At 37.3% G+C, this 25,428-nt stretch overlaps 1 protein-coding gene across 7 annotated transcripts in view; it reads right to left on the bottom strand.

Annotated features, from left to right (window-relative positions):
* Positions 1 to 25,428, bottom strand: part of itpk1a (inositol-tetrakisphosphate 1-kinase a) — a 100,451-nt gene that overhangs the window by 65,876 nt on the left and 9,147 nt on the right. For 3 of the 7 annotated variants that reach the window (XM_088648597.1, XM_088648596.1, XM_088648598.1), the window contains exons 2-3: positions 20,788 to 20,970; positions 2,462 to 2,486 (exon numbers count right to left, since the gene is read on the bottom strand). In XM_088648597.1, the coding sequence (XP_088504723.1) occupies positions 2,462 to 2,486; positions 20,788 to 20,882 (120 nt within the window). In that variant the 5' untranslated portion in view covers positions 20,883 to 20,970. Of the gene's footprint in view, positions 1 to 2,461; positions 2,487 to 20,787; positions 20,971 to 21,079; positions 21,235 to 21,423; positions 21,691 to 22,790; positions 22,896 to 25,428 lie in introns of those variants that run through there. The other 4 variants (XM_088648595.1, XM_088648599.1, XM_088648593.1 and 1 more) reach the window with 4 other exon arrangements.

Genomic DNA, 25,428 nt, shown 5'->3' with positions numbered 1-25,428 from the left:
ACTAAAGGAAACTGAAGATATTTCCTGAATAATATAGAAGGGCAAAATAACTTTAATGTATTAAAATGTATGCCATACAATGGTAACAACTGAAAAATTCCCACATCTTAAACAGCAACTTGTGTACTTACACATTTTACATTTTATGCTTTTTAATACCGTACAGTTGATTAAAATTGTATATTCAGCCATAAAACCATAAAAATCTATTAAAAACATCAGTGCTACACTTTCATACCAGCTTAATCAAATGTCACTGGACGTGCATAAATGCCATTACAATTTAGCTTTCATTTCAAATACCATAATAACATACACTTAACAGAATACATACGGTCTGTCCCTGGAGGAGAAAAAACTTGATAATTTTCATTATTACTAGCTTCACACATTCTAGCTTCACAATATTACTAACTAAACTTCCTTGAACGTCTTCTTAAAGTAAAAATAGTGTGAATTATTTGTTTTTCTTCTATATTTCAGATCATAGCACTTTTATGTCATCAAGACACATAAATAATGTATTCTGTTAAATGTGTAATATATACAAATAGGCATTTGTCATTCCAGATCAATGGGACTACTGAAACATCCTACAACCATATGATGTATTGTAATTATAAGCTACCTTATCACAGGTCTAAAGTTAAATCAATAGGCATTATGACATCTATATTTGAAGACTAAAAACAGAAAATATCAATAGATTAATTAAGCAATTTGTTAATTAATTGTTTATCATTATATAAAATATTACAGAGTTAGTAATATTATTATGTATTAGACAACTAATATGAGTAGTATAAAAGAATAGACAATTTTAGCCAACAAATTTGTTTTTTTGTAGTGTTTTATGATAAACATCACTACCCTTAATGCGGGCATAATTCTGCTAGGTTTTTATGTCTTTAAATGTTTTACTCACTCTCACAGGACACACAAATGCTAGGATAAGGAGACCATTGTTATGTTCTAGGTTTAACAATGTGTGCTATTCAGTTTAATTTCACCTGAGATGATATATTGTAAGGTGTAATAGCTGCTTTGACGTTCTTGAGTGCATTAACAAAAAATAAAAGCAGTCTGCTGAAATGATCAGTTAAACCTCAGTAACTTCAAGACATACAGCTCTCCGGTAAAATGTATTATTCAAATACAGAATCTATAAGTGCGAGCCTTTGCTCCAAGCACAATGGGCACAGGAAGGTTAAAACAGCTGCCCTGCTGCTCTTTCTCCCATCAAAGCAGGTTAAAAGGATTCTCTGTTTACTGAGCGGAGACCGTCAGTAGTGCTTCAGAGATGTCACCTAATAAAGGTCACAGCTTTGGACGTCAGGGAAGCTGAAAGACAGCCCCTTCCATGCCAATCAACAGTCCTTACAAAACCAGAGTAAACCCTCAACCTAACAGCATGACAGTCACACCAGCAATCTCGGGAAAAAAAAAACAACAAATTGTGGTACAATAATTCTCAATCTGCAAGGGAAAAACAAATACATATGCTGAACATCAAAAGACTCAAATCACTTATAACTACAACACAAGCACAAGTTTTAATTTTTCTAATAACCTTTCTGTAGCAGGTTCATTACCATTTGAATGAACGGTCATTACATACATGTACATTCATTATGTTGACATCACTAGGGCTGATCAACAGGGGTTCTACTGTGAAAGTCACAGGGTAAGTGTTTGTGTGGCCACCGGTGGAGGCAAGACAAGCTGTGTACAGTATCTGCACTGCATGCTTTGCTCTGGGGTTGAAGATGCTGTCTTGTGGGATTCGATCTCATTCCCCTAGTAGACACTGGACAAGCATGTGCACGTTAACTGGTCTATGAGCCACTTTGCTTCCCAACAAATTCCACAGATGTTCAATGGGGCTCAAAACGAGTAAGGAGGGTATCCTTATGCTATTAGTCACTGCAAGTGGGAGGTCTATAGCAACTAGACACTCCTGACCAGACCATTATATTTGGGCTTCCCCATCAATGGCTTCACAATTGATGAAGTATGAAATACAGAACTATATTCAATTTACAAAACCTTTGCTTTGATTACTAAACAAAAGTTCAACTGATGATACTTAGTAAGAGATTTGGTTATCATATGTAAGATGTGGTGCGGATGCAAACAAGGAGCAGACATTTTGTTTTTGTGGCATAAGCATGTTATGTTAAATTGTTGTGGTTTCATGCCATTCACCACAACTGAACAACACATGAACTTCAGCTTATTTCTTCTGATTTCTTCCAGGCCAACTAAATAATGCTAGTTTAATACTGTTCAAATGCATTTAGATGAATACCTCCCACACCTTTCTGGCAATCCCATGTTATAGAAATAAAAGAAGGAAATGTTATACACACAGCACTTCAGAGTTCCCCATGTCAAAACCAAACTGACCAAAAAGACCTTGACTTATTTTCCTTAATTATAAGGTTCTTGTAAAAGTACTCACCTGTACCACTTCTATTCCTCTCTTCCTGTGGAAAAAAAAGAAAAAAATTAAAATGAATTTCCAAACCCATATCAGAAAAATACTCTTTAAGAACTCTGCATGATGAGACTTCCAAAATCTCTTGAGAGAAAAAGGAAATTTAACATCCGTTAACAAATAAGAACAATTGCTCTTTGACAAGAAACAAAGTACCACAAATCAAAAATAGAGAAAATTGCATTTCCAGTGTGGACCCAAATAGTCACTGCAGAAGTAAGTTTGTTGAAATGCCAAGAGGAATCTAGCATGGTTCTACAAAAGCTTACATCCTTTCTAAAGGGTAGAGAAATGTCAGTGTCTAGTGTTAGAACAGAGGGAGCTCTTTCTCTGCAGTAAATAAGTCCCCTTATTACTGCAGAGAAAGTGACTAACTAACTCACTTAGTTTTGCCCAACAAAAGCTAGATTTACTGTACCATAATCATAAAACAATGTACGTTCTTTGGAACAATGTAGGCTAATTAAAAATTCCATGTTAATAACCACTTAAAAAGATGTAAACAAAGGGACATATGTTAAACATGAACTTACAATGATTCAAGTAATGCTTAGGTATTTTAATTTTCTATGTGGTATGCAAACCACTTTAAAGAAAGAACTTGGCGTGCATTTAGTACACTAGTATACTGTAAAAATGTATGTTGTATACATCAAAAAAGCTATGTAAAATAGAAAATGTAGCCTGATTTCATTAATTCCTGACAGGCATGTTTGTTACCTAAAAAGGCCAGTCTGCAGATAAACCATAATTCCAAACATTTTAAGACGATTTAGGTCTTAAAATGCCCTTGGTATGAACTATTCTCCATTAGTGTTAATAAAAATTATTCCTTCCACCAGTGAGACTGCACTAATTTATAAACTTTATTTGCTCACAACAGATGTGACTGTAACAAAGTGCTGAAAAAAATCTTGAGCTTAAAAAACAAAATAAAAACCATCATGCTGTTCTATTCTTCTGCATCTTGCATACAACATATTAAACAAGCAGCTCAAAGAATAAAAAGTAGGAGTTGGATATGGAAATCAGAAAGAATAAGTCTACTACAGGCAATGTCTAGCCATTCAGTCCACAGGCAGATTTTTCAGAAGGACAGGATATTTTAGGCACTGGGTATAGATCAGGTAGGATCTATGAGAGTTTAGGATTAAGAAATGGATGAATTTCCCTGAGCAACTGGCTTCTTGATTTTACAGTGGAATGGAATTGCAGGATGAAAAGTAGTGATTGTTGGGTGCAGGATATTTAACAGCTGCTATAAATAGGAATGGATTTTAAGATTTGGATGGATATTTCCGAAAAAACGACTACAGCAAAAACAATCATCATTCACACGCTACTAATGTTTCTGAAGCTTACATACATTTATCCACACAACTGAAGAATTTGTTATTTTTTAATGTATATATGAATACACTTAAACTCATATAATACTGCTTCAAAATAGTTACTCTGTCTCCAAAGCTGAAAATCAGTTACTTCTGAAAGCAAAAGAGAGGGAGAAAGGAATAGAGAGGCAGCTTAGCAAAAGGGTTACTTAGCAACCCAAAAACTTAGCAGAATTCAACTCTCTAGCTGTTGAATAACAGTCTTTAGGTTGCTGACAGCAAACCCAAGAAGTTCAGAACGTTAAAATAAATTAAAAGAGCTACATTACAGTATAGCTTCAGATACCACAGAATGGTTGTTTTTTAATCTGGAATGTGAAGTTTTCATTGTTTTCCTCCTCAGTCTGAAATCATAATTTACCAGGGGATATAGCTTGACTACTACAACTATCAATTTTTATTTCCATCATATAGACAAATTTGAACAGAAACGTTATCTACCCCCAAAAGAATACCACCCACGTAGAGACAACTGGACTACTGAATTTAGACTAAAGAGCCATTTGATAACTTCCAAGAAAATGAGCATCGTATTTGGTCTCTGTACAGCACTTTATTTTTAAGTCACTGCTACTGTTAACAGATGAATACTGTTGATGTTTCACTGTCTTAGACTATCAATCTGATATCTTCTTATCTCATTCAACACCAACACATTCATTTTGCTGTCCAAAAAAATTGAAAATTACATTAAAATAAGAAGACTAATACATTGCAAAAATCCCTTCTGCTATTTCCTAGGTCCTACTGAAGGAACCTGCAAGATATTAAAGCTTTCTTCCTGGGATTCATCTAAATCACACTTATGTCCAAAAAGTAAAAAAAGAGTAAAATCTAAATGAAATGTAAACAAGAATCAAAAAGATCTTTTAGTACCCAAAGTTAGCATATCTTATTCAGTTTGGGTGTTCTAGAGAGTAAGGCAACACATTAATGGTTCTGGGTGTTATCACTGCTTAATTTTATTGAGCGGTACTTGTTTCTCCAGTTAAATGGACAAAGGGACTAATGGCTAATGTACAGCAGTCAGGTATTGTGGTGTAAACTCCCGTCTGTACTATCCCCAACCACTGAACACAGCAGTTTTATTTATTTCCCTAAGTGGGCATTTAAAACTGTAGTGTTAGGTCTGCTAGTATTGCTGATGTTTTTCCAAAGGTTCTCTTTCCTAGACCTCACCAGTTCTGAACTCTATGTCTAAGGGAGAAGTAATTTTAATAAATGTTTTGTGGGCTTCCTCGCCTTCCGACAAACTGCTAGCTATGCCAAAAGAAGAAACCTTGATGATGAAGTCTTTTTACACTACCAAACAACTATGGCAACTGGCAAAGCCCATTGTCAACATACCAGACACTTCTTCAAGCTCCAGATTGCTGTCCCCTCTCAGTCTCTCAGTAAGAACTGAGTATGGGAGGCAAGGTAAGGCAAGGCAAAACTGGGATCAGATGTTGATTTGAACTAAGCTGATTCAAACATAGTATATGAACCTGGGTCCTCGAAATGTAAACTGAATAGCACTTCTAAATATTTAAAATTCAAGAGTGGGTATCTTTCCGGATTATGGTGGCTTTTAAAAGCAAACAATCTGCTATGAAATGTGGAAATGCAAAAATTAATTAGCTCTGGTAAAGAACCCAGAAATGTATCATTTGCAGGAAACATGTACTGTATAAGACTGTGTCAATGATCAAAGCTGGCGGGTATAGGGCTCATCATGTGGTAAGCTATCTGTAGCTCATCACTGACTTCATATATACAAAGAGAATTCTGACTTCAATTAAGATGGCTATGCTATCTTGTACCGTTAAACCTTCAGAGCTAATTTATATTTTCACAATTATCAAATATTTAATTTCTACAATAACATACACTAAAAAAGGTAATTGTTTTTCCCTGGCTCAATCTACATTGGGAATTGATGCATTGTAACTGAACGCCATGCCAAAGCAATCTGCTACGTAAATCTGATGTGTCTGTTAAAATCTGCAAGACTTTAGGATACATATAGTGCTATGTGTGTTCCTAACAATATAAAGCATTTAACAGTTCTCCAGAATTTTTATACAGAAAAAGAAATTGAAGTAAAAATCAAGTTTTTACACTTGAATGAATAGGAGCTACACTGGTGAAATTTTTCACTGTTATAATTTAAAACTTAAATTTAAAAGTTTTTATGTTTAGGAAAATAAATATACTGTGTATAGTATATACATTAGCAAGTAAGTTAAATAAAAAGTACATAAAAATAAATACAATTATTAAAAAAATGAAATCAGACATTTAATTATTTTCTACACAATTTGGTGGTTAACAAGTACAAAAAATAAAAAGGATTTCTTCTGGACTTTGAAGGCAAAAAAAATATACATTAACTAAAAACTAGAAAATAAAAAAATCCTTATACTTGCAAAAATAAGAAAGCTATTGTATAAAATACATAAATTAACACATTACACTGATCTACAGTATTAAAAATTAAAAATGCCTCTCCTAATTTTGATTGTAACGTCAGAAAAAAATAGATGTGCTGAAAACAGATGATTTTGAGGACCTAGAACTTGCAACCAAGTGTTTATTCAATTTGTGGAGTCACAAGGAGGTTTTCTATTGTTTTGAAAGAAGAAACTTTTACATTTGTAAATGACATAACTGTCTGTGAATCTGGAGCCCCACTGATACTTTCACTTACAACCAAACTGTGGAATGTGTTTACTAAATGACAGCAATTTCAAAATGCAACTGCCCAGGGAACCCCATGCCAGTTGGTGAATGAGTACCTCTGGGCGGGCTTTATCCCAGACAAGAGCTGTTTTTTTTTCCCCAAATGTCAATAACAGTAACACTGGGCCAGAGTCAAGTACAGACAGGCTCGATGTCTATATACTGTACAAGAGTTTTCAGCCATATAGGATACTGGGCGGGGCTTACAAAAATTGTCGTTTAATTTAATGGCAGGACATCCACCTGTACTTCATGCAACATAGTACAGTATAGAAATCTGATTGTGTGTGGGCTGCTTTTAACATAGACACATAGAAACACAAAAACAAAAAAACACACAAAAGCATGTAACATTGTTGGGATTCCACTAAGCTCCAGAGTCTGACGTAATGTAGTATTAAAAGTTGAAGAAGCAGTATAGAGTGTGTTGTGCTGACTACAAATTTCTGGACAAAACAAAAACTCTACAAAACTATAATCCTTGGGTGGGGGGAGTAGTAGTGTGGGCTGCTTTTAACACAGACACATAGAAACACAAAAACAAAAAACACACAAAAGCATGTAACATTGCTGGGATTCCACTAAGCTCCAGAGTCTGACGTAATGTAGTATTAAAAGTTGAAGAAGCAGTATAGAGTGTGTTGTGCTGACTACAAATTTCTGGACAAAACAAAAACTCTACAAAACTATAATCCTCGGGTGGGGGGGAGTGGTGTGAGTCATCCCCTTCTCCACATCTCTAGTTCAATTCAGAAATGCCTTTCCCTGGCTTTTCCATTAAAAACAGGATAGCTATAAACCCATTCAGTGTATGGAGTGGACCAGTCTACTGTCACTTGATGTCACAGTTATTGTAAGGCATGTAAGGGGTTTCTATAGTACAGGGTTTCCTTGGATACAAAACATTGCAGCTGAACAGCTGCTGTAAATGGGTCTTGTTCCCTTTCATTTAAAATAAAGCACATTTGAACACCATCTCATCCATTCATTACATTCTGTATGGAGAACCACTGCTTTCTTTTTAACCTTATTGAACATTATTTGTTTTAACGCAGCGGGAAAAAAAAGTTCTGTGCACATTCGCAGAAGCTCTGCAGAGAGCAGATGTAAAGGTTTGGATTTTTCATTTTTTACTGGTCCAAAACAGTGCAACAAACTGTAGTACAGATCTCCCAAAGAAAACCACATCAGAATGAAGTAAAAAAAAGTTAAACTGCTGCAACTTCAGTAATGCATTACTGGAAAATAAATAAAAGTAAATTGCCTTTCCGAGGGTGTTAAAAGAAGACAAGTTTTATTTACATCCATGCTATGGTAAAATACAAACTTTGTCAGCACTTTGGCTTAACCCAAGGTCTAATTTGTTTAAAACCTTCAAATACACACAAGAGACACAACATTCTTCATCACAGACATGTCAGCTTCCTGCATGTGGTTTTAAGACATTAACACACAAAAGGCCTAGGTTGCTCCCTGCTAATAAAGTATTTCAGACTGTTAACTGAATTCAAATACTGACCAGTGAAGTGATCTGGTAATTAATCTAGTATCGTACATGAGTTCAATACAGACAAAGACTTTAAGAGAAACATTAACTTAAAGCTGTTCTGATTGAGATGGCCATTACAAATACATGCTTCATTTATTAAAACCATTATAAAATGTCCTTGCAAATGATAGTCAATTTAAATAATAAGTCGTTTATGGGTGACAGTGCTGCAGTGGTTAGCACTGCTGCCTTGCAGCACTGGGGCCCCGATCCCAATTCCAGACCTGGTGTACTATCTGCATAAAGTTTATTCTCTCTGCGTTCCAGTGGGTTTCCTCCCACAATCCAAAAACATACTGGTAGGTTAGTTGGCTTCCTGGAAAACAGGCCATGCTGTAAGTGTGTGCACTTCTGTGTCAGCTCGCAATGGACTGGCGTGCAACCCAGGGTGTACCCTGCCTTGTACCATTGCTTGGGCTCCCCTGTGACCCTGAACTGGAAGAAGTAGTAAGCAAATGGATGGCTGGATTTAGTTTAGCCATAAGCACATGGATATTCCCACATTCAAAATAAGCTACTGTTATACTTTCTTATTTTAACAATTAAGAAAGGTTGCCGAGGCAGACATGTTCAAACATGTAACATTGTTGGCACTCATTCCCATCATATGTCACTACACTGCAGGGAGGCCAGTCACTGTGTCAAAAACACTTATGACAGATATGCTCCATCTACAGATGTGTTAGAAAAGGGAATATGCCTTCAAGAGATGGAGAGGAAAGAAAGAAAAAGCAATCTGCTGTTAGATTTCTAGTGTGGAAATTATCGAACAACGTACTTATTGGAGTTGTTCCAAAAACAATTTTAATTGTGTTTTTTTTCCTGTATGTGAATAACACTAGTCAGTTGTTGCTTTTACATGCTATGTCTGTAGTATGTACAGTGGTGTTAAAAAGTGTTTGCCCCCTTCCTGATTTCTTATTTTTTGCATGATTGTCACACTGAAATGTTTCAGATCATCAAACAAATTGAAATATTAGACAAAGATAACACAAGTAAACACAAAATGCAGTTTTTAAATGAAGGTTTTTATTATTAAGGGGAAAAAAAATCCAAACCTACATGGCCCTGTGTGAAAAAAAGATTGCCCCTCCTGTTAAAACATAAATCAACTGTGGTTTATCACATCTTTGGAAAGCTGAGTTCAATTTCTCTAGCCACACCCAGGCCTGATTACTGCCACACCTGTTCTCAACCAAGAAATCACTTAAATAGGACCTGCCTGACAAAGTGAAGTAGATCCTCAAAAGCTAGACATCATGCCGCAATCCAAAGACATTCAGGAACAAATGAGAAACAGAGTAATTGAGATTTATCAGTCTGGAAAAGGTTATAAAGCCATTTCTAAAGCTTTGGGACTCCAGCAAACCACATTATCCACAAATTGCGAAAACATGGAACAGTGGTGAACCTTCCCAGGAGTGGCCGGCCGACCAAAATTACCCCAAGAGCGCAGCGACTCATCCAAGAGGTCACAAAAAACCCCCACAACAACATCCAAAGAACTGCAGGCTTCACTTGCCTCAGTTAAGGTCAGTGTTCATGACTCCACCATAAGAAAGAGACTGGGCAAAAATGGCCTGCATGGCAGAGTTCCAAGACGAAAACCACTGCTGAGCAAAAAGAACATAAAGGTTCGTCTCAGTTTTGCCAGAAAACATCTTGATGATCCCCAAGACTTTTGGGAAAATACTCTGTGGACTGACGAGACAAAAGTTGAACTTCTTGGAAGGTGTATGTCCCATTACATCTGGCGTAAAAGTAACACAGCATTTCAGAAAAGGAACATCATACCAACAGTAAAATATTGTGGTGGTAGTGTGATGGTCTGGGGCTGTTTTGCTGCTTCAGGGCCTGGAAGACTTGCTGTGGTAAATGGAACCATGAATTCTGCTGTCTACCAACAAATCCTGAAGGAGAATGTCCGGCCATCTGTTCGTGACCTCAAGCTGAAGCGCGCTTGGGTTCTGCAGCAGGACAATGATCCAAAACACACCAGCAAGTCCACCTCTGAATGGCTTAAGAAAAACAAAATGAAGACTTTGGAGTGGCCTAGTCAAAGTCCTGACCTGAATCCGATTGAGATGTTGTGGCATGACCTTAAAAAAGCGGTTAAGGCTCGAAAACCCTCCAATGTGGCTGAATTACAACAATTCTGCAAAGATGAGTGGGCCAAAATTCCTCCACAGCACTGTAAAAGACTCATTGCCAGTTATCGCAAACGCTTGATTGCAGTTGTTGCTGCTAAGGGTGGCCCAACCAGTTATTAGGTTTAGGGGGCAATCACTTTTTCACACAGGGCCATGTAGGTTTGGATTTTTTTTCCCTTAATAATAAAAACCTTCATTTAAAAACTGCATTTTGTGTTTACTTGTGTTATCTTTGTCTAATATTTCAATTTGTTTGATGATCTGAAACATTTCAGTGTGACAAACATGCAAAAAATAAGAAATCAGGAAGGGGGCAAACACTTTTTCACACCACTGTATGAAAGTGTGGCTTAACTATGGACTCTAACACAATGGGGGGAAAAAAGTCAGTGAGAGAGCGGCAATATACTGTAGTCATAAGAAAGTAAAGCACTAATTACAAACATTTAATTTACATTTAAGGACCAGAAGCATAATGCACTAATCAATTTACTAACCTGAGTTCTGTATTGCATGTATGCTGCTGATGTACAAAACACGTGCAGTTGTCATGGCCAAAGTCTTAATTTTCTATTTTTACTGGGGGGATGTGACACCTGCATCTGGATAATGAAGATGAACTCTTTTTCCTATTCAGACCCGAAGATAATACTAATTTAATGACATTTCTTACCAGTATACTGAGTGTATGTTACAGTAAGAACAGGAAATCTGGTATTTCACAAAATCCCTAAAGCTATAAGTAAATATGCTTAATCCCTGGTTAAATCTTTAAGGATTTTGTGCAATCCCCGTTTCATGATCTAACAATCCCATGTATAAATGGATGCACCTTGAGATGTGCTTGTACATATATTCAGAGCTTCCATGGCAATCTTTAATTTCAAAGCAGATTGTTGCATGTCAAGTAAAGTTGCTTGTATACAAATAACTAGACTTTCAAGTTTTCGAACCCAGCTTTGCTCATTGGGCAGCGCAGTGGCTCTGTGGCTAAGGATCTGCACCTGTGGCTGGAAGGTCGCTGGTTCGAATCCCGCAGCTGGAAGAGGAATCCTACTCCGTTGGGCCCCTGAGCAAGGCCCTTAACACCAGCTGCTCCAGGGGCGCAGTATTAATGGCTGACCCAGTGCTCTGACCCCAAGCTTCTCTCCCTGTCTGTATGTCTCATGGAGAGCAAGTTGGGATATGTAAAAAGATAAATTCCTAATACAAGAAATTACCCCGTGTTTGTTCCCCCCCAACGTCCTAAGGCAATCGTGGTGAAGCGCACTCACAAAAACACATTTCCGAAGGGAGGCCATGCTGCATATACTGACTACTCACACCCAGCTGGGCAGGAGTCAGAGTCAGGACACTCTGGGATTCACCAAATGGCATAGCCACAGGCTAAGAAGGCTGTGAAGTTTCTGGCGTATTGGCACAGTGCCTTCATGCAGGTGTTTTCAAATAGATCATTACACAACAAACAAGGTCAAACAAAGATATTTTATATTTTAATGTCAAAGTAGTCTCTATGGGGTCTTCAAGGTACTGTTAGGAGAGCCACAAAGAAATGTATGCAAATACATGCAATAAAGTTTGAATTGAATTGAAACAGCATATGAAAGCTCTACCCCTGGAGTTTTTCCAGTTAGTTATAGATATGAAGTCCTTGTTTTCCACAGACAGCATGCAGCAAACTTTCAATGCTTTGTACTGTGTATGGAAGGATTTTAAAAAAACTGCACATTGTTTCATCCAGTCAGAAATGTCCCAGTATGGAGTCTAGGCCAAACTCTCAATAACATGCGACTGAATCGCTGTGAGGGATGTGATGTCATTGTCCTCACTATTACAAAGCTAAAAGGGAAAGATTCGGGAGACAGGTGGAAGTGAGCGCATTGAAGTTATGAAACTATTTAATGTTTTAAGTTTTAATCAAAAAAGATTCTCTTCAGTCATTTAAACTGTAACAGGCACAGCTACTGCTGGAATCTTGTGGTTTTCTTGCTTGCTAGTATTACATGAAAATGCAATTATTGCCCATTCCATTATTCTTCTCTTACCAAAACAAAACCCATCTGCATGCCTTCTCATAGTGCTTAATTCAGGCATGATTCACCTTAAGCAGGTTTTACAAATGAAATTTGTGGGATGGATGATTGTTCTAAAGAATATAATTATGATTTTACCTATTGTTAAGAAAGATTTTTAATTCTGAAGTCTGCATTAAAATGCCTGTCAGAAAGCATCAGTGTTTTTTTTTTGTTTTCACTGGAATTAAAATAAATAAGGTGATTTCTTAAAAGGGAAACATGAAAAACAAAAATGGTCTGGATAAATGCTGCCATGTAGCAGGGAAAGTCCTTTGCTGGAAATCAGACAGAGATTAATTAAGAAGAATTTTATTTTTATTATTTGTATTTATATTATACATCACTGACCAGGGTTTATTCGTGGGTTGATCATTTAAACATTTTTTGCAGTGGAATACGAAAGAGAACTTCACTCCAAGTAAAGAGTGTCCACTGTTTTAGTGTTTAAAACCAGGACAAGCTTAAAATCAGAAAAATCAGAAAAAATACATATATTGTCAGTGTTAATTTTCTCTTCATCTTTCTTTAAACAGACAAAACGAGTCAAAAAGATAAAATCCCAATTTTTCAGCAAATTCAACTCTTTCAGGGGGAAAAACAAACAAACAATGAAGATCCAGTAGTGTGTAAAATGTCAGAATAAAAACAGATCGCTGTCACATATATGACACATCTGCAGGCTTTTCACACTTCATAGCGTGAAGAAAGTTAATTTAGAAACTAACAGCTTTTTTTCTTTGCTCAAATGCTAGCTTCTTTTACAAAACAAAACTCCTGATAAACACTCTCCATACAACAAATGAAATGCCCATTGTCTCAGCATTTGTTGTGTGAGGAGCCTGTATTTATCAACAGAAATAAGAAGTGGCACAACAATAAGAAAATATTATGTACGAGTACCTGCAAGTCAATTTGGTGTGTTAGTAGCAGGAAATATGTAGCCAATGATTTCCCAAATAGTAAAAATATATGTAATGGCTGTTTCAGGTATTGTTTTTTTCACGCAATTCTGGAAATGTAATTATACCATCACCTTACGGCAACGTAAGAAATATTGTACACAAGAGGAGGCCACTCTCCCCATGTAGTTCATTTGGTTGCTAGTAGCCAATTGATCCAACCAGTTGGGCATGAGCTTTGCATTTCACCTAAGGACATCCCCAGACAGTCCTCTTCATTGCCATAAATGTGTTATTGTCAATATTAAAGTACCCTCAGCTAAAGCTGATCTGCAATCTTCACACTGAAGTTTTTTTTTTTTTTGGGGGGGGGGGGGGGGGGATCACCAATGTCGACTTCCAAAATAAAAGCATGCTGCCCTATGTCAGCCAGACATTCCTTTAAAATGAAACCTTACCATTAAACTTCTTTTTTGAAGGAATACTGTCGAAAACATACCGAGATGCTGCCGAGCTCCTTGGGCACCCCACACCTTTTGTCAAGCGCAGTGATACAGGGGTACTCAAGATTTTGTACGATTTCAAGTTGGAGTTGAAAAACAGTACTGTGATGATGAGTCACTAGTACCATTCCACAGGACGGTACACTACAGTAAAGACAAATTTTGCAGTTTATTTTGCGAACTCTATATAAAGGCTATATATGCCAAACCATTTAGAGCACAACATACATTTTTCTGATCTAGCGCAAGTAGCCCAAGCTGTGGCTCACCTCAGTCACAGGAAGGCTAAACAGCATATGTCCTTCAACAGAACGGAAGAGAAGCTGGTTAGCATTGCTGCCTCACAGCGCTGGGGCCCTGGGTTCAATTCTGGATACTCTCTGCATGGGGTCTGTATGTGAACACAGGAAGGTTTCCCCCACGAGTCCAAAGACAGGTTAGCTAAATTAACTGGCTTCTGGGAAAACTGGCCCTGGTGTGAGCGTGTGCATTTTTGTGTTTGTGTCTGTCCTGTGATGGGCCGGCGTCCCATCCAGGGTATATCTTGCCTTGTGCCTGCTGCTTGCTAGAATAGGCTCTGGGTCCCCTGCCACCTTGTATTGCTAAGAGTGGTTAGGTGGTAAGAAAATGGATGGACGGAGGAGAAGCAAAGCTTTAGCCTTATGCCAATGCCGGTGGGAATGTTCCCTACACAGGGAAGTGCCTACTGTAAGTAGTTCAGATTCGCTTTACCTGAACTGTTCTGTTTCAACACAGCTGCAGAAATGCAGTGGGGCTACTGCACTTCCCAAGCAGAAGGCTTCAGCACTGCAAAACACTCAATTCCAGGGTTATCATAAAGGATTAGCATGTAATCCACAGGAAATGATTAATCTGTGCTGGTGCATTCAGGTTGTTTTGCGGGCACACAGCAGTGGGTGAGATGAAAATCTCTTGCACATTTTGTTGTGCAATGAATGACAAGAGATGAATAGAGCCCACTGCACCAGTTCCATTTTTAACACAATACCAGCTAAATTAACGGTTTCCAACAATCCATCCAAACTTTGAAGTGTTGGTGGCTTTATTTGTTTAGATTTTTTTTTATTTTGCTGCCATTTAATACTGAAATCACCTGCAAGGCTCCCAGGTTGAGAAACCTATATCTGTAACATGACTTTGAAAATCATTTTTCAAACACCTTTGGCAGATTCTGACGTGATTGCAACAGGAACCTAGAGTGACCATAATCCCTTTATATATTTTTACAGTTTACAGTGCCTTGAGGAAGTATTTAGACCTTCCCAGGTTTGGAAACTGTAAACTACTCTGAAACTAAAAACTTCTAAGGAAAAGACAGGCTTCTGTAAATGTCTAGAGAGAAGAAAAAAAATGTTGATTGGATAAGTATTCAGACTTGTAAACGCAATATTTCTTGGAAGTCCCTTAGGCGGCAATTACAACCAAGTCCTTTTAGGTACGTCTCTACCCACTTGACACACTGGCCTGGAACAATTTTTGCACATTCTTCTCTGCAGTTTCTCAGGCTCTCTTAAGTTGTATTAAGATTGCTTATGGGCTTTTTTAAATTCTTTCCACACACCCTCAATCGGATTCTAGTCCGGACTTCGGGCAACTCAAAGACTAACTTTCTTATTCATAAGTCACTCCAGTGTCGGTAGCTTTGGCCTTTTTGTTTGGATCTTCTTCCTGCTGAAAGGTTAATTATTGTTGTAGTTTAAAGTCTGCAGCATGGTTTCCTCTACAATTTGTCAGTGCTTTGCTCCATCTATGTTCCCATCAGTCTCGACTGAGTGATAAATGCAAGATACGGGGTTGTGTCAGCTAAAACCCTTGCATTTCAACAAAAAAGTGCCAGTTTTGTTTTTTCTGACAACAAAATCGTTTACCACATGTTTACAGTATCACATACGTCTTTCTTTCAGCTCCATAAAGCTCCTTTTGTGGAGAGGCTGAGATATTGTTGACCCGTTGACATTTTCTTCCATGTCAGCCAATGAACTCTGTAACTCTTTCAAAGTCACCATTGGCCTCAAGGTAATATCCCTAACTAGGCTTCCTCCTTCCCCAGCTGCTAAGTTTGAAGGGACAATCCGAGCCTGGCAGTGTCTGGGTGTACTCCACTTTTTAACGATTGACTTTCCCACGCTCAAAGACATATTAAGGTCTTGGAAATGTTTTAAAACCCTTCTCCTGATCTATGCCTTTTTTATACAACTATCAATGAGTTTCAAAATCTCCTTGGTTTTAATGGTTGAATCTTTGCTTGAAATTCACAATGCAACTAAGGGACCTTACAGAGACAGATGTATTTTTTCTGAAATAATGAGAACCACTTTTATTGGACACAGAGACCACTCAACAAATTAAGTGTGATGTTAAGGTAATTTTGTGGATCTAATTAATTTACGTTTACCACAGCAAAGGATTTGAATACTTAAGCAATCATTACTTTTCCATTTTTATTATATAATGCCTATTTACTTTCTTTGTTTATCTGCTTTGAATGTGTGGAGTAGGTTGTGTATAGAACAACCTATACATTTCAAAGTATCAAAACAGCAAGCTTTAAAGCTTCAAAATGTGTGAAAGGTTGAAAAGCAATTTGTAAAACTGTATTTTGTACAATTGTAACTCATTAGAGTTACACTTTTAAAACTTTTAAAATATGGCACTTTTGCTAAACTGATTTTTATCATTGTTAACATTCCATATGTTTTTAGTGTGAGTCAAACAGAACTTAAAACCAAAACAAAAAGTGCAATTGAAAGATCATACAGTTCTAAGAATCATAATTTTTTATCTTTACAATGCAAGAACTCAATAAGAGGCCTGTGGCTAAAGATAAGGTAAAAACGTTAGTATACATATTACAAGGAGTGACGTAAACTAGACCATATTACCCTTTCTTCAATAATACCTATACATCAACTCATCTAGGTATTGTAATAAAAACAACACCCATCCATTTTCTAACCTCTATCTATCTCAGGGCAAGCGCAAGCCAATCATACATGGAGACAATCTGGAGGCCACGGTAAAGGCTGAGGGGGGAAATTTGGCCCGGACACCGGGATAACACCCTACTCTTATCGAGAAATGCCCTGGGATCTTTAAGGACCACTAACAGTCAGAACCTCGGTTTAACGTCTCACTATGCCAGGGCATTAGGACCCACATAGACCACAGGGTGGGCGCCCCCTGCTGGTCGCACAAACACCACTTTCAAAAGCAACCATAGCTTCCCAGGAGGTCTCACATCCAGGTGCTGACCAGGCTCAGCCCTGCTGAGCTTCAGTGGGTGGCCAGTTGAGAGCTGCAGGGTGATATGGCTGCTGGCTCCAAGGGTTTAGTGTCACAATAAATTGATGTAGTCTAAACTACACTTGAAGGCTCTCTTCTGCGTAAGCACAATGCTACAAAAGATACTGTATATTAGGGCTGGGCGACATGGCCAAAAACATTATCACGATAAAAAATTTCATATCAGACGATATTGATAATTATCGCGATAAATGTCAAATCATTATTTCTTTCAAGTTTAAAGGTAGATTTTTTCTCCTGAGTGAAAGTTGAAGAAACCAGACAGTTAATTGGTAAATTAAACAACTCTTTATTTTAAGAACACAACAAACACTTGCCAAACAGCAGAAACATTAAACAAATCTGTTAGCTGCCCGGTCTGCAACACGCACCCGCCCTCGCGCAGTATTTTGTGCGCATGCGCATATCATGCGCAAAGCATAAACATATATATCGAACATTTATCGAACTTTTGTTAAAATTATATCGAGGAAAATTATATTGCGATAATTATCGTTATCGAATTATTGCCCAGCTCTACTGCATGTCAATTGCGAAAATATTCTGGTGCGAGAAGGGGTGTCGTGCATCTTTGCACTGTTCGCACCTTAGGTTCACGTGAGAAGCATTATTTTCCCTGCACTTTCACGAGGACTATTTTCAGAAAGAAACAAAAATCAGTTCTCTCTGAACCCCCAGGAAAGAAATGTTCAATTAGGGAAACAATGCTGTAAGAAGAAAATTAAACATACAGTACCTGAAATGTACAAAACACAACCAGATCAAAAATGATAAAAGTCCAAAAGTCAGTTTGAAACTGGAACTTCCTTAAACAGTATGTACAACAGTTAAGGTGTTACACAAAACAAATGGAAAAGTTTTTTTTTTTAAGATAAGAAAGTGGTGGATTCCGAAAACACTCCTTATTTGTATTCAACAAAGTTTTTTTTCTCCATCTGGAATTAGCCAATTCAGGCTACAGCGAACTTCAGGGCAAAACAAAACACCTGACCTCGAGAACCTGCCAAAACCAACCAGTGGCTGCTCTTCCCTGCAATGAAACCTGCAAGCATTCAATGCACTATAAAAAAGGGCTTTACCGATACAACTGATTGCCTGACATAAATAAATTCCTCCTAAGATGATTTAGCGTGTTAGCATGACATTTAAGGACATATTCACAAAATATTGACCCCCCCCCCACACACACAAATTGGTCAGCCCTGTTTCAAAATGAGGAAACTCACAAACTTCTTAAATTAAAAAAACAACAACATTCTGAGTCTTAAACCAACACTAAATCATCTTAGGTGCTAAAGGCTTGGATAATACTGAGCATCTTTCTACAATACATAGTTCTCCCTCAAGAAGGGTTGTTTTTAAGCAGCAGTTGAAAAGAAAACTGATGACCTGTTTCATGTTTCATAAAGCACATAAGGAAACTGTGTCAGACAAACAAAATTGTATTTTTAAAAAGGAAAACTCATGTGACACAGTGTCCTTCTTCCTGTTCAACCAGTTCTGAAACAAGCTTAGTACTAAAAGCATGTACCCTAATGACTCAAGCTCCAGGATCAATTACATTTTATTATTTTTAATATCTTCTACTTTCAAACCAGCCTATAGCCGAGCATTTCCCATTGACAGTTTGTCTGTATTATCACGGACCTTACGGAATCTAGGAGATTCAGTCCAAGGCAAGAAAAAGTTATACATATAGAAACAGGAACATACCAAAGCTGGCAAACTTTCAGATGTTAAAAATGACAAAAACCTGTTATTTATAGAAACTGTATAGAAGAACGCTACTCTTTACTGTCGGATTTGTAGCAACGACACAATGGGAGAATCCAAACATGTAACAAGTGAAAGTTTCCTTTGCAATAAAAAAATGACAACAAACCTTGTACTCAGCGATTCTAAACTCATTTATAAAATAACACTGTTGGGGTAACATAACCTCATTGTTTTTATTTACAAAGCAGCAACAATTCCAAATAGATCCACCTTTTCAAACTAGATTTAGAAAATAGAGCTACAAAGTAAGGCCAAATACTCCAAATATTTTTAAGATGGAATTACCTCAAATAGAGATAAACTAAAGAATCTTCATTGACAAAGAGTTGAATTTTGTTGGTTATTTTTAATCTGACTGAGTTTCTTCTTCATAATGGAGCCACTCATGGGTTTCATTTGGGATCTCTCCCACCAGAGGAAACATGGCTAAATAGACCAGGAGAGGCAGACTTGCATTCTTAGAGGTTAAACTAGGAGATGAAGGGATGCCTTCCCAGCATGCCAACACTAGATTTTCCTCTTAATGGCCTTAGCTTTCTGTTCACCATAAACCATTACAAATAGTTCGATTTACTGAAGAAGTTAATCTCTGTCAGGCTGTGCCATATACTGGCAAACAAAAAGGTTCAGTCCAGACAGGTCAATTGCATTTCTTTTCTGTCTCCAACAGAGAATGACTAATTTTAGCCCGTGAATTACAGTCGGACGGGACAGGCAATACACAATTTTAGATCAACTATAGCCAGGCACACGTGTGTACTTTGGTAGGTTTTATGATTCCCCAACAGCACTGCAAACATCTTTATGTGTGTAGGTTTTCTGCTCATGCTAACATTTTCACGAACTCTTTACTCAAACATTGTAGTCGTCAGAAAAGAAGTGACTTCTCCGTACTGTTTGCATTGGAAACAGGAACTAACCCCAAGATTTCACTGCAACAATTTAAACAGAGCTCTTTTAAGATGGCCTTAGACGGTGTCAATGAGCTTTGAAAAACGTGACATGAATAAAGTCGCATTTGTTCTCTCCTGAAAACATCAGGAAATTCTAAACCTGCCGGGACATGCATCTTTAAACGTGTTATCTATCCAGAGCCTGTCGCGCACCTAAGTCGTCAAATCATTTTCTGCATTTTCATCAGAAAGATAATGAGCTAAAAATAATTCTGACATCATACATCTCATCTCGAATCTAACATCACCTAAGTATATTTCTATTTTTAAAAGCACAGACAAAAAAAAACAACACAACTATCATTGATGTACAGTGTGAACAGACAACAGATAATGGAATAGCTCACTCAAATAAACACTCGTGATAATATCAAGTCCCAAACGCAATTTCTTAAGTAAATTCACAACAAAGCAACGCTTACTTTACAGTTTAAAGCATGCTTTACTGGAATATCCAGTCGAATACTGCTAATAGCGTATCTGTCTCTCCACAGTAAAGCAAGCAACATCCCTGTCACTTCACCTGCGAAAGCATTTCTATTCCAGTTAGGCGTCCTCACTGTGACATCTAATCTCCTTTCTCCAGGTAATCCCCCACTTCATAAGAAAGTCGATGCTTACTTTAAAAAGACCCTATCCGAGTGGAGCACTTCATTCCGGGCTCCGCAAATCCCAGCAACTACCCTGGGTTTTCCCAGAACTGGGCGAGCTCAGGATGCCACTGGGATTGCTATGAGATTGCCGTCGCCTTCAGCAACAGGTTGACTAATGGGAACTGTGTTCGGGCCAACTAACCGGCTTTACCGTAGGACAATGTGCGTTTTTGTTATAAGTAGTACAACAACAGGTTAACAGCAACCCGAAATTTCTAACTGGCGACAAGTGCGCAGTTCCTGTGATAAACCGAAACGTGGAGAAATACATTAATTCCGAAAAGTGGAAACGGTACCTGCACATCTCGGCAAAGGCCTGGAAATTCAGTTTCTTGATCTTCTTCTCGCTGAGCCAGTATCCCACTCTCCTGCCTTTTAAAAAGGTCTGCATCTCGATGCTTTGTATTAGTTCACTCCAGATTTGCTAAATAATTTAAAATGGACTCAGGATGAACAGGAAGCCGTCTCCCTCCTCAAGCCTGGCGGAGAGCAGAAAATGATTTGAAAATGGGTTAATATTATCGTAAAGACCGAAGAGCGGATGCAATGCAAGTTAAACTCCTCCAAAGGTTATAAGAAATAACTTACAAAATACCGAAGCACGGGAAATGCCTCTTCAGAATGCAGTGTAATGTGTACAAGTGCTACCCAGTTACAAGCATTGTGTATATTATCTTGCTGAAAGAGACGATTTATTTCCTCAAGGCAAGCATTTCTACTGGATCTAGTTATACAAGACCAACCCCCACCCGTTTTGGTTTTTTTCCCCTAAATGCACCCTCTCCCTTCCGAAATGAACGATTTTCTAAATCGCACCCGCGAAAACCTGCTCCGCATACAGGGGAGCAACAAAGTAAAATATTCTCACAACCTACGTAACTACAAGGTGAATAATAATAGCAATAAGCATAATAATAATAAAAGCCATGTACCGGGTTTTGCATTTCCCCCTCAGCATTCCATTCTGAGTGCTTTGATCAAGGTAGCCAGAAGTTGATATCCTTCTAATACGCATCAGCAATGCGCGAACCCCCTGTTTTCAACCGGATTGATTGAAATATTCGCTCTGACACACCCTCCCGAGCCAAGTTCTGTTCATTTACTGGGTACGGCAACGTGCAGCCATAGCATACATTACACTGTAGCAGCCGGAGAGCAGCTAGCCCTCCTTCCCGAATCGAAAGAAAAGCCTGCGTCAGCTTCGGGACGGCACCCCTAGGTGGCAGCAGCGGCACATTTCTCTTAAAGAGACAGGGCACTCCGAGCGCTGTGGTGTGCATGACGTCAGCATGTTGCTTAAAGGGCTCAAAACCTCCTACATCTGCTGTAGTTTTTCAGCCATTAGTTTCCCCCCAGAATGCTACAGCAGTTTTAGATTGAGCCTTTGGAGATACATCTAAATTATTAGGTAGACAGTACAAGATTGATAGAATTGGCATTTCATATTGTGGGTTTCTTCTTAGAAGTGACTGGACCTGCCAGTTGAAAAGAAGGGCAAAATATCATCAAGAGGTCGCTCACCACACGGCTGCACTGTGATTAGCCCTTTGAGGCTAATCACATATATATATATATTAAATTGTGTTTATGATGTTCTTGAAAGTGTAAAAGAAATAATTATTTTTATTTTTATATATCTTAAAAAAATTCTCTAAACATCTTTACTGCATATTATACTGTATATACTTTGCATATATCTGTATATTTTTAAGATTTAATATAATTGACATATTCTTATCTCAAAGGATATTGTCAGAGATAATGTATGAAGGGCTGCATCTTTTCAGATAGTGTTTTTTGAATGCCATTTGACTATAATACCATAATTAGTTCTATGACTTATTTATTTTTACATCTGAAAGTGAAATAAAAGGACTGGTGTTGCCCATCCCTGTATTAATGTATCACACAAAACACTACACCATTCTAGGCCAGAACTAATCTACAACTTACAATAACAGCACTAAAAGACTAAAAAACCCACAAGTAATATCTGTATACATACTAAAGGAATTTAAAATTTTGTTGTGTTAAAAAATATACAAGATTTTAAAGTACCTATACATTTACACATGTGTATATAATTTGAAAGAAGTCTATACTGCTAACATATTTACATTTTGTGATGTAAAATTGACAATCAACAGAGTTAGAAATTATTTTGGAATTATATTGGTCAAAGTCAATAAAACAGTTTCAACACATTAGCTGTGAGGCTGCTTTCTGTGCTGCAGAGAAAGACAAAGTGTCAAGATAATAAGCTTAGTAAAAGTAAAATAAGGCAAATGCTGATTCTTACGTGTTGTATGTCAACTTTCAAGAATTGCTTCCAAGGTCTGGCCTTTCACTGGTAGTTTCAGGACATCCTGAATGTGCTGAACTCTTAATCAGAGTTGCAGGGTGTTAGCTTGCCAGTATATAACAGACACCAAACAGGAGGGAGGGACTTCTCTACCACAATAATTAACAATGTGGGATGTTTTACAACCCCTCCCCTCCTGAATACAGACTTGCAAATAAGTAAACCAACCTGGTCAAATCTTGTTTGTTATTTAAAATTGAGGTTAAAAATAAAATGAAGGAATTATTGGGGTTTTTTTTCCAATTAGACAGTACTTGTTTTTGAGTGCTTGACCAGACCTACAGTATGTTTGGACCTCTATTGACAAATGATAAGATCAGATTACTGAAGGGAGAAATGTGATTCCTACAAACATGAATTTCTTGAATGCACATTTTTCATATTCATCAGCTCCTAAATATGATTAAGCTTATAGTAATAAGTGCACAGATGTTTAATGACAGAGTTGCAATGTTAAGAGAATGGCTCAGGCCTTTGATATTATATAACACATTTTCAATGTTTATCTGTTTACCTATCCATTAAGAGAAAGATGCTCTTTCTTGGTTAAGATGATGACAACCTGAAACGTATTCTAGAAGCCTAAGGCTCAAGGCAGGACTGAACCCTAAACAGGATGCAAGGCACACACATGCACACAAACACGTAGGAACACTTTACAGACACATTTAATCTAGTCAGCACATCTCTGGAGGATGGAAGGAAACCAGAGTTGGCCGGGAATACCCATGTGGCAAGGTGTGAACATGTAAATGCTACACAGAAGGCGCTACTGGTTAGAACTGAATCCAAAGGTTTGTGACGCTTAACTGTTCATTCACCGATTTATCAGTAAATGGGAATTTATGGGCATTACAGAAGTTCACAACTTAAAAGACTATTCACTAGGTTTTACAAACTGGGACCAGGTGATCTGATATTTATCGATACTGGAAAGCACGGGTTTCATGTACCTATTAATGATACCTTACTTTTTTGTATGTTAAATGCAAAACGGGGCAATAATTGCTAATAAGGTCTGTAGAAAAAAAAAGAACAACTGCATGAGACAGCCTGGCCTTAATACAACCAGTTTCACTCATCATCGCTGGAGCCAACCAGCTCACAAAACAATTATCTATAGATTTCCCATCAGAGCTGGACACCTCAAGAGAATAGAAGAGAGATAAGGCAGCCACGATCATTTCTTAGTAGAGGTTTTCTACTTGAATGTGCACCATGTGTCTGTGATCTTAGAAAACCTTGCAAGGGACCACTTCTAGAAAACACCGATTGTTTTTCAAAGCCCTTTTCTACTCCAAAGCAAAATTTCCTTCTTGTTTTAACTATAAAAGTAACGGTAAAATGTCCAAACTCTAGATAGAGAACACACTGGTAAAAAAAAATGTAGTGATAAAAATGGAAGTCAGCTCATATTTTATATATTTTCCTCTGAGGGAGAAAGCTTTGAAACTTTTTCTGGTTGTCACTTGTACATTTTCAAAATATGTGTAATTATTTTTGTTTATTTGTGTACATGTATAAAAATAACAAATATGAGCCCCACATAAAAGTCAGGGGTGTAACTGTTAACATCACCATGCCTTTCTATTGAAAATAAACATTTTGTTTATATTCAGATGTATACCTTGGTATTTAACAAATGCTTCCACATGGTTTCACCATCAATATTTTTTAGCCAGTCACCTGTAGCTCATAGACGCATTGACAGTATTGTAGTATTTAACCTTTTTGACAATATAAGAAGAAAGTTGCTTAACTTAACACATATAATAAGTGTTGCCATTAGCAAACAGGCTGTAGAAGAATCTTAAATGTGTATCTTTGTATAAGCTTGGAGTTCTGAAATATTCTAAGTATTATAAAAAGATTGTCTGATATTATGGTGGTTATTGGTCATAAGGTCTGTTGTAAATGTGAAGTAAAAAAGCAAAGCCACGCCATCTACTGACAGACATATTTTTAAACTTGAACCCAAATGTAAAATCTGCTGCAGTTGTTTTCTGAAATTTCGTGTTTGGACAAATATGCTTTCAAGGTGGAGAATAAAAGAAGAATTTATTTTTTTGTGAAAAATAAAATATAATGAAAGATAAATCACTGTTACGCTGTGGCTGTTTAATTATTCCTTATTTATTTCACCCCATGTCAGACCATCATATCTTTCTCAGCCTTATTTAGTAATGAATGGTCAAATATTATTTCTATGCACATACAACTCAGAGAAAAAGATTAAAAATATTGGTCTAAAACAATCCCTTACTGTAGGTTTCTTTTTTATCTAAAGTGAATGTTATTTCCAGTCTAACATAGTATCAATATATTTATTCATTTCAGAATAATTAAAAATTGTTCAATGTTCCAAAAGCTAGTTTCAACAGAAAACTGGTCTGTGGCTCACTTATATATCTGATCTGAAACTGTATTGAGAGACCTTATTATGAGTTCCGGACTATTATTCAATAAAACGTTGGATACAGGCTGGAGAGATGGGCGTGCCGAACTGTCACAGTAAAGATATAAAAATGTTTCAAACTGATAATAGTAATAATTCGTTGCATTTATACAGTGCAGT

The sequence above is a fragment of the Lepisosteus platostomus genome, chromosome 10 (genome assembly GCF_059453375.1).
Source record: "Lepisosteus platostomus isolate fLepPlt1 chromosome 10, fLepPlt1.hap1, whole genome shotgun sequence".
In the NCBI taxonomy this organism is placed as follows: domain Eukaryota; kingdom Metazoa; phylum Chordata; class Actinopteri; order Semionotiformes; family Lepisosteidae; genus Lepisosteus; species Lepisosteus platostomus.
Note: the sequence above shows the minus strand (reverse complement) of the source record. Positions and strands in the feature narration are given on the sequence as shown.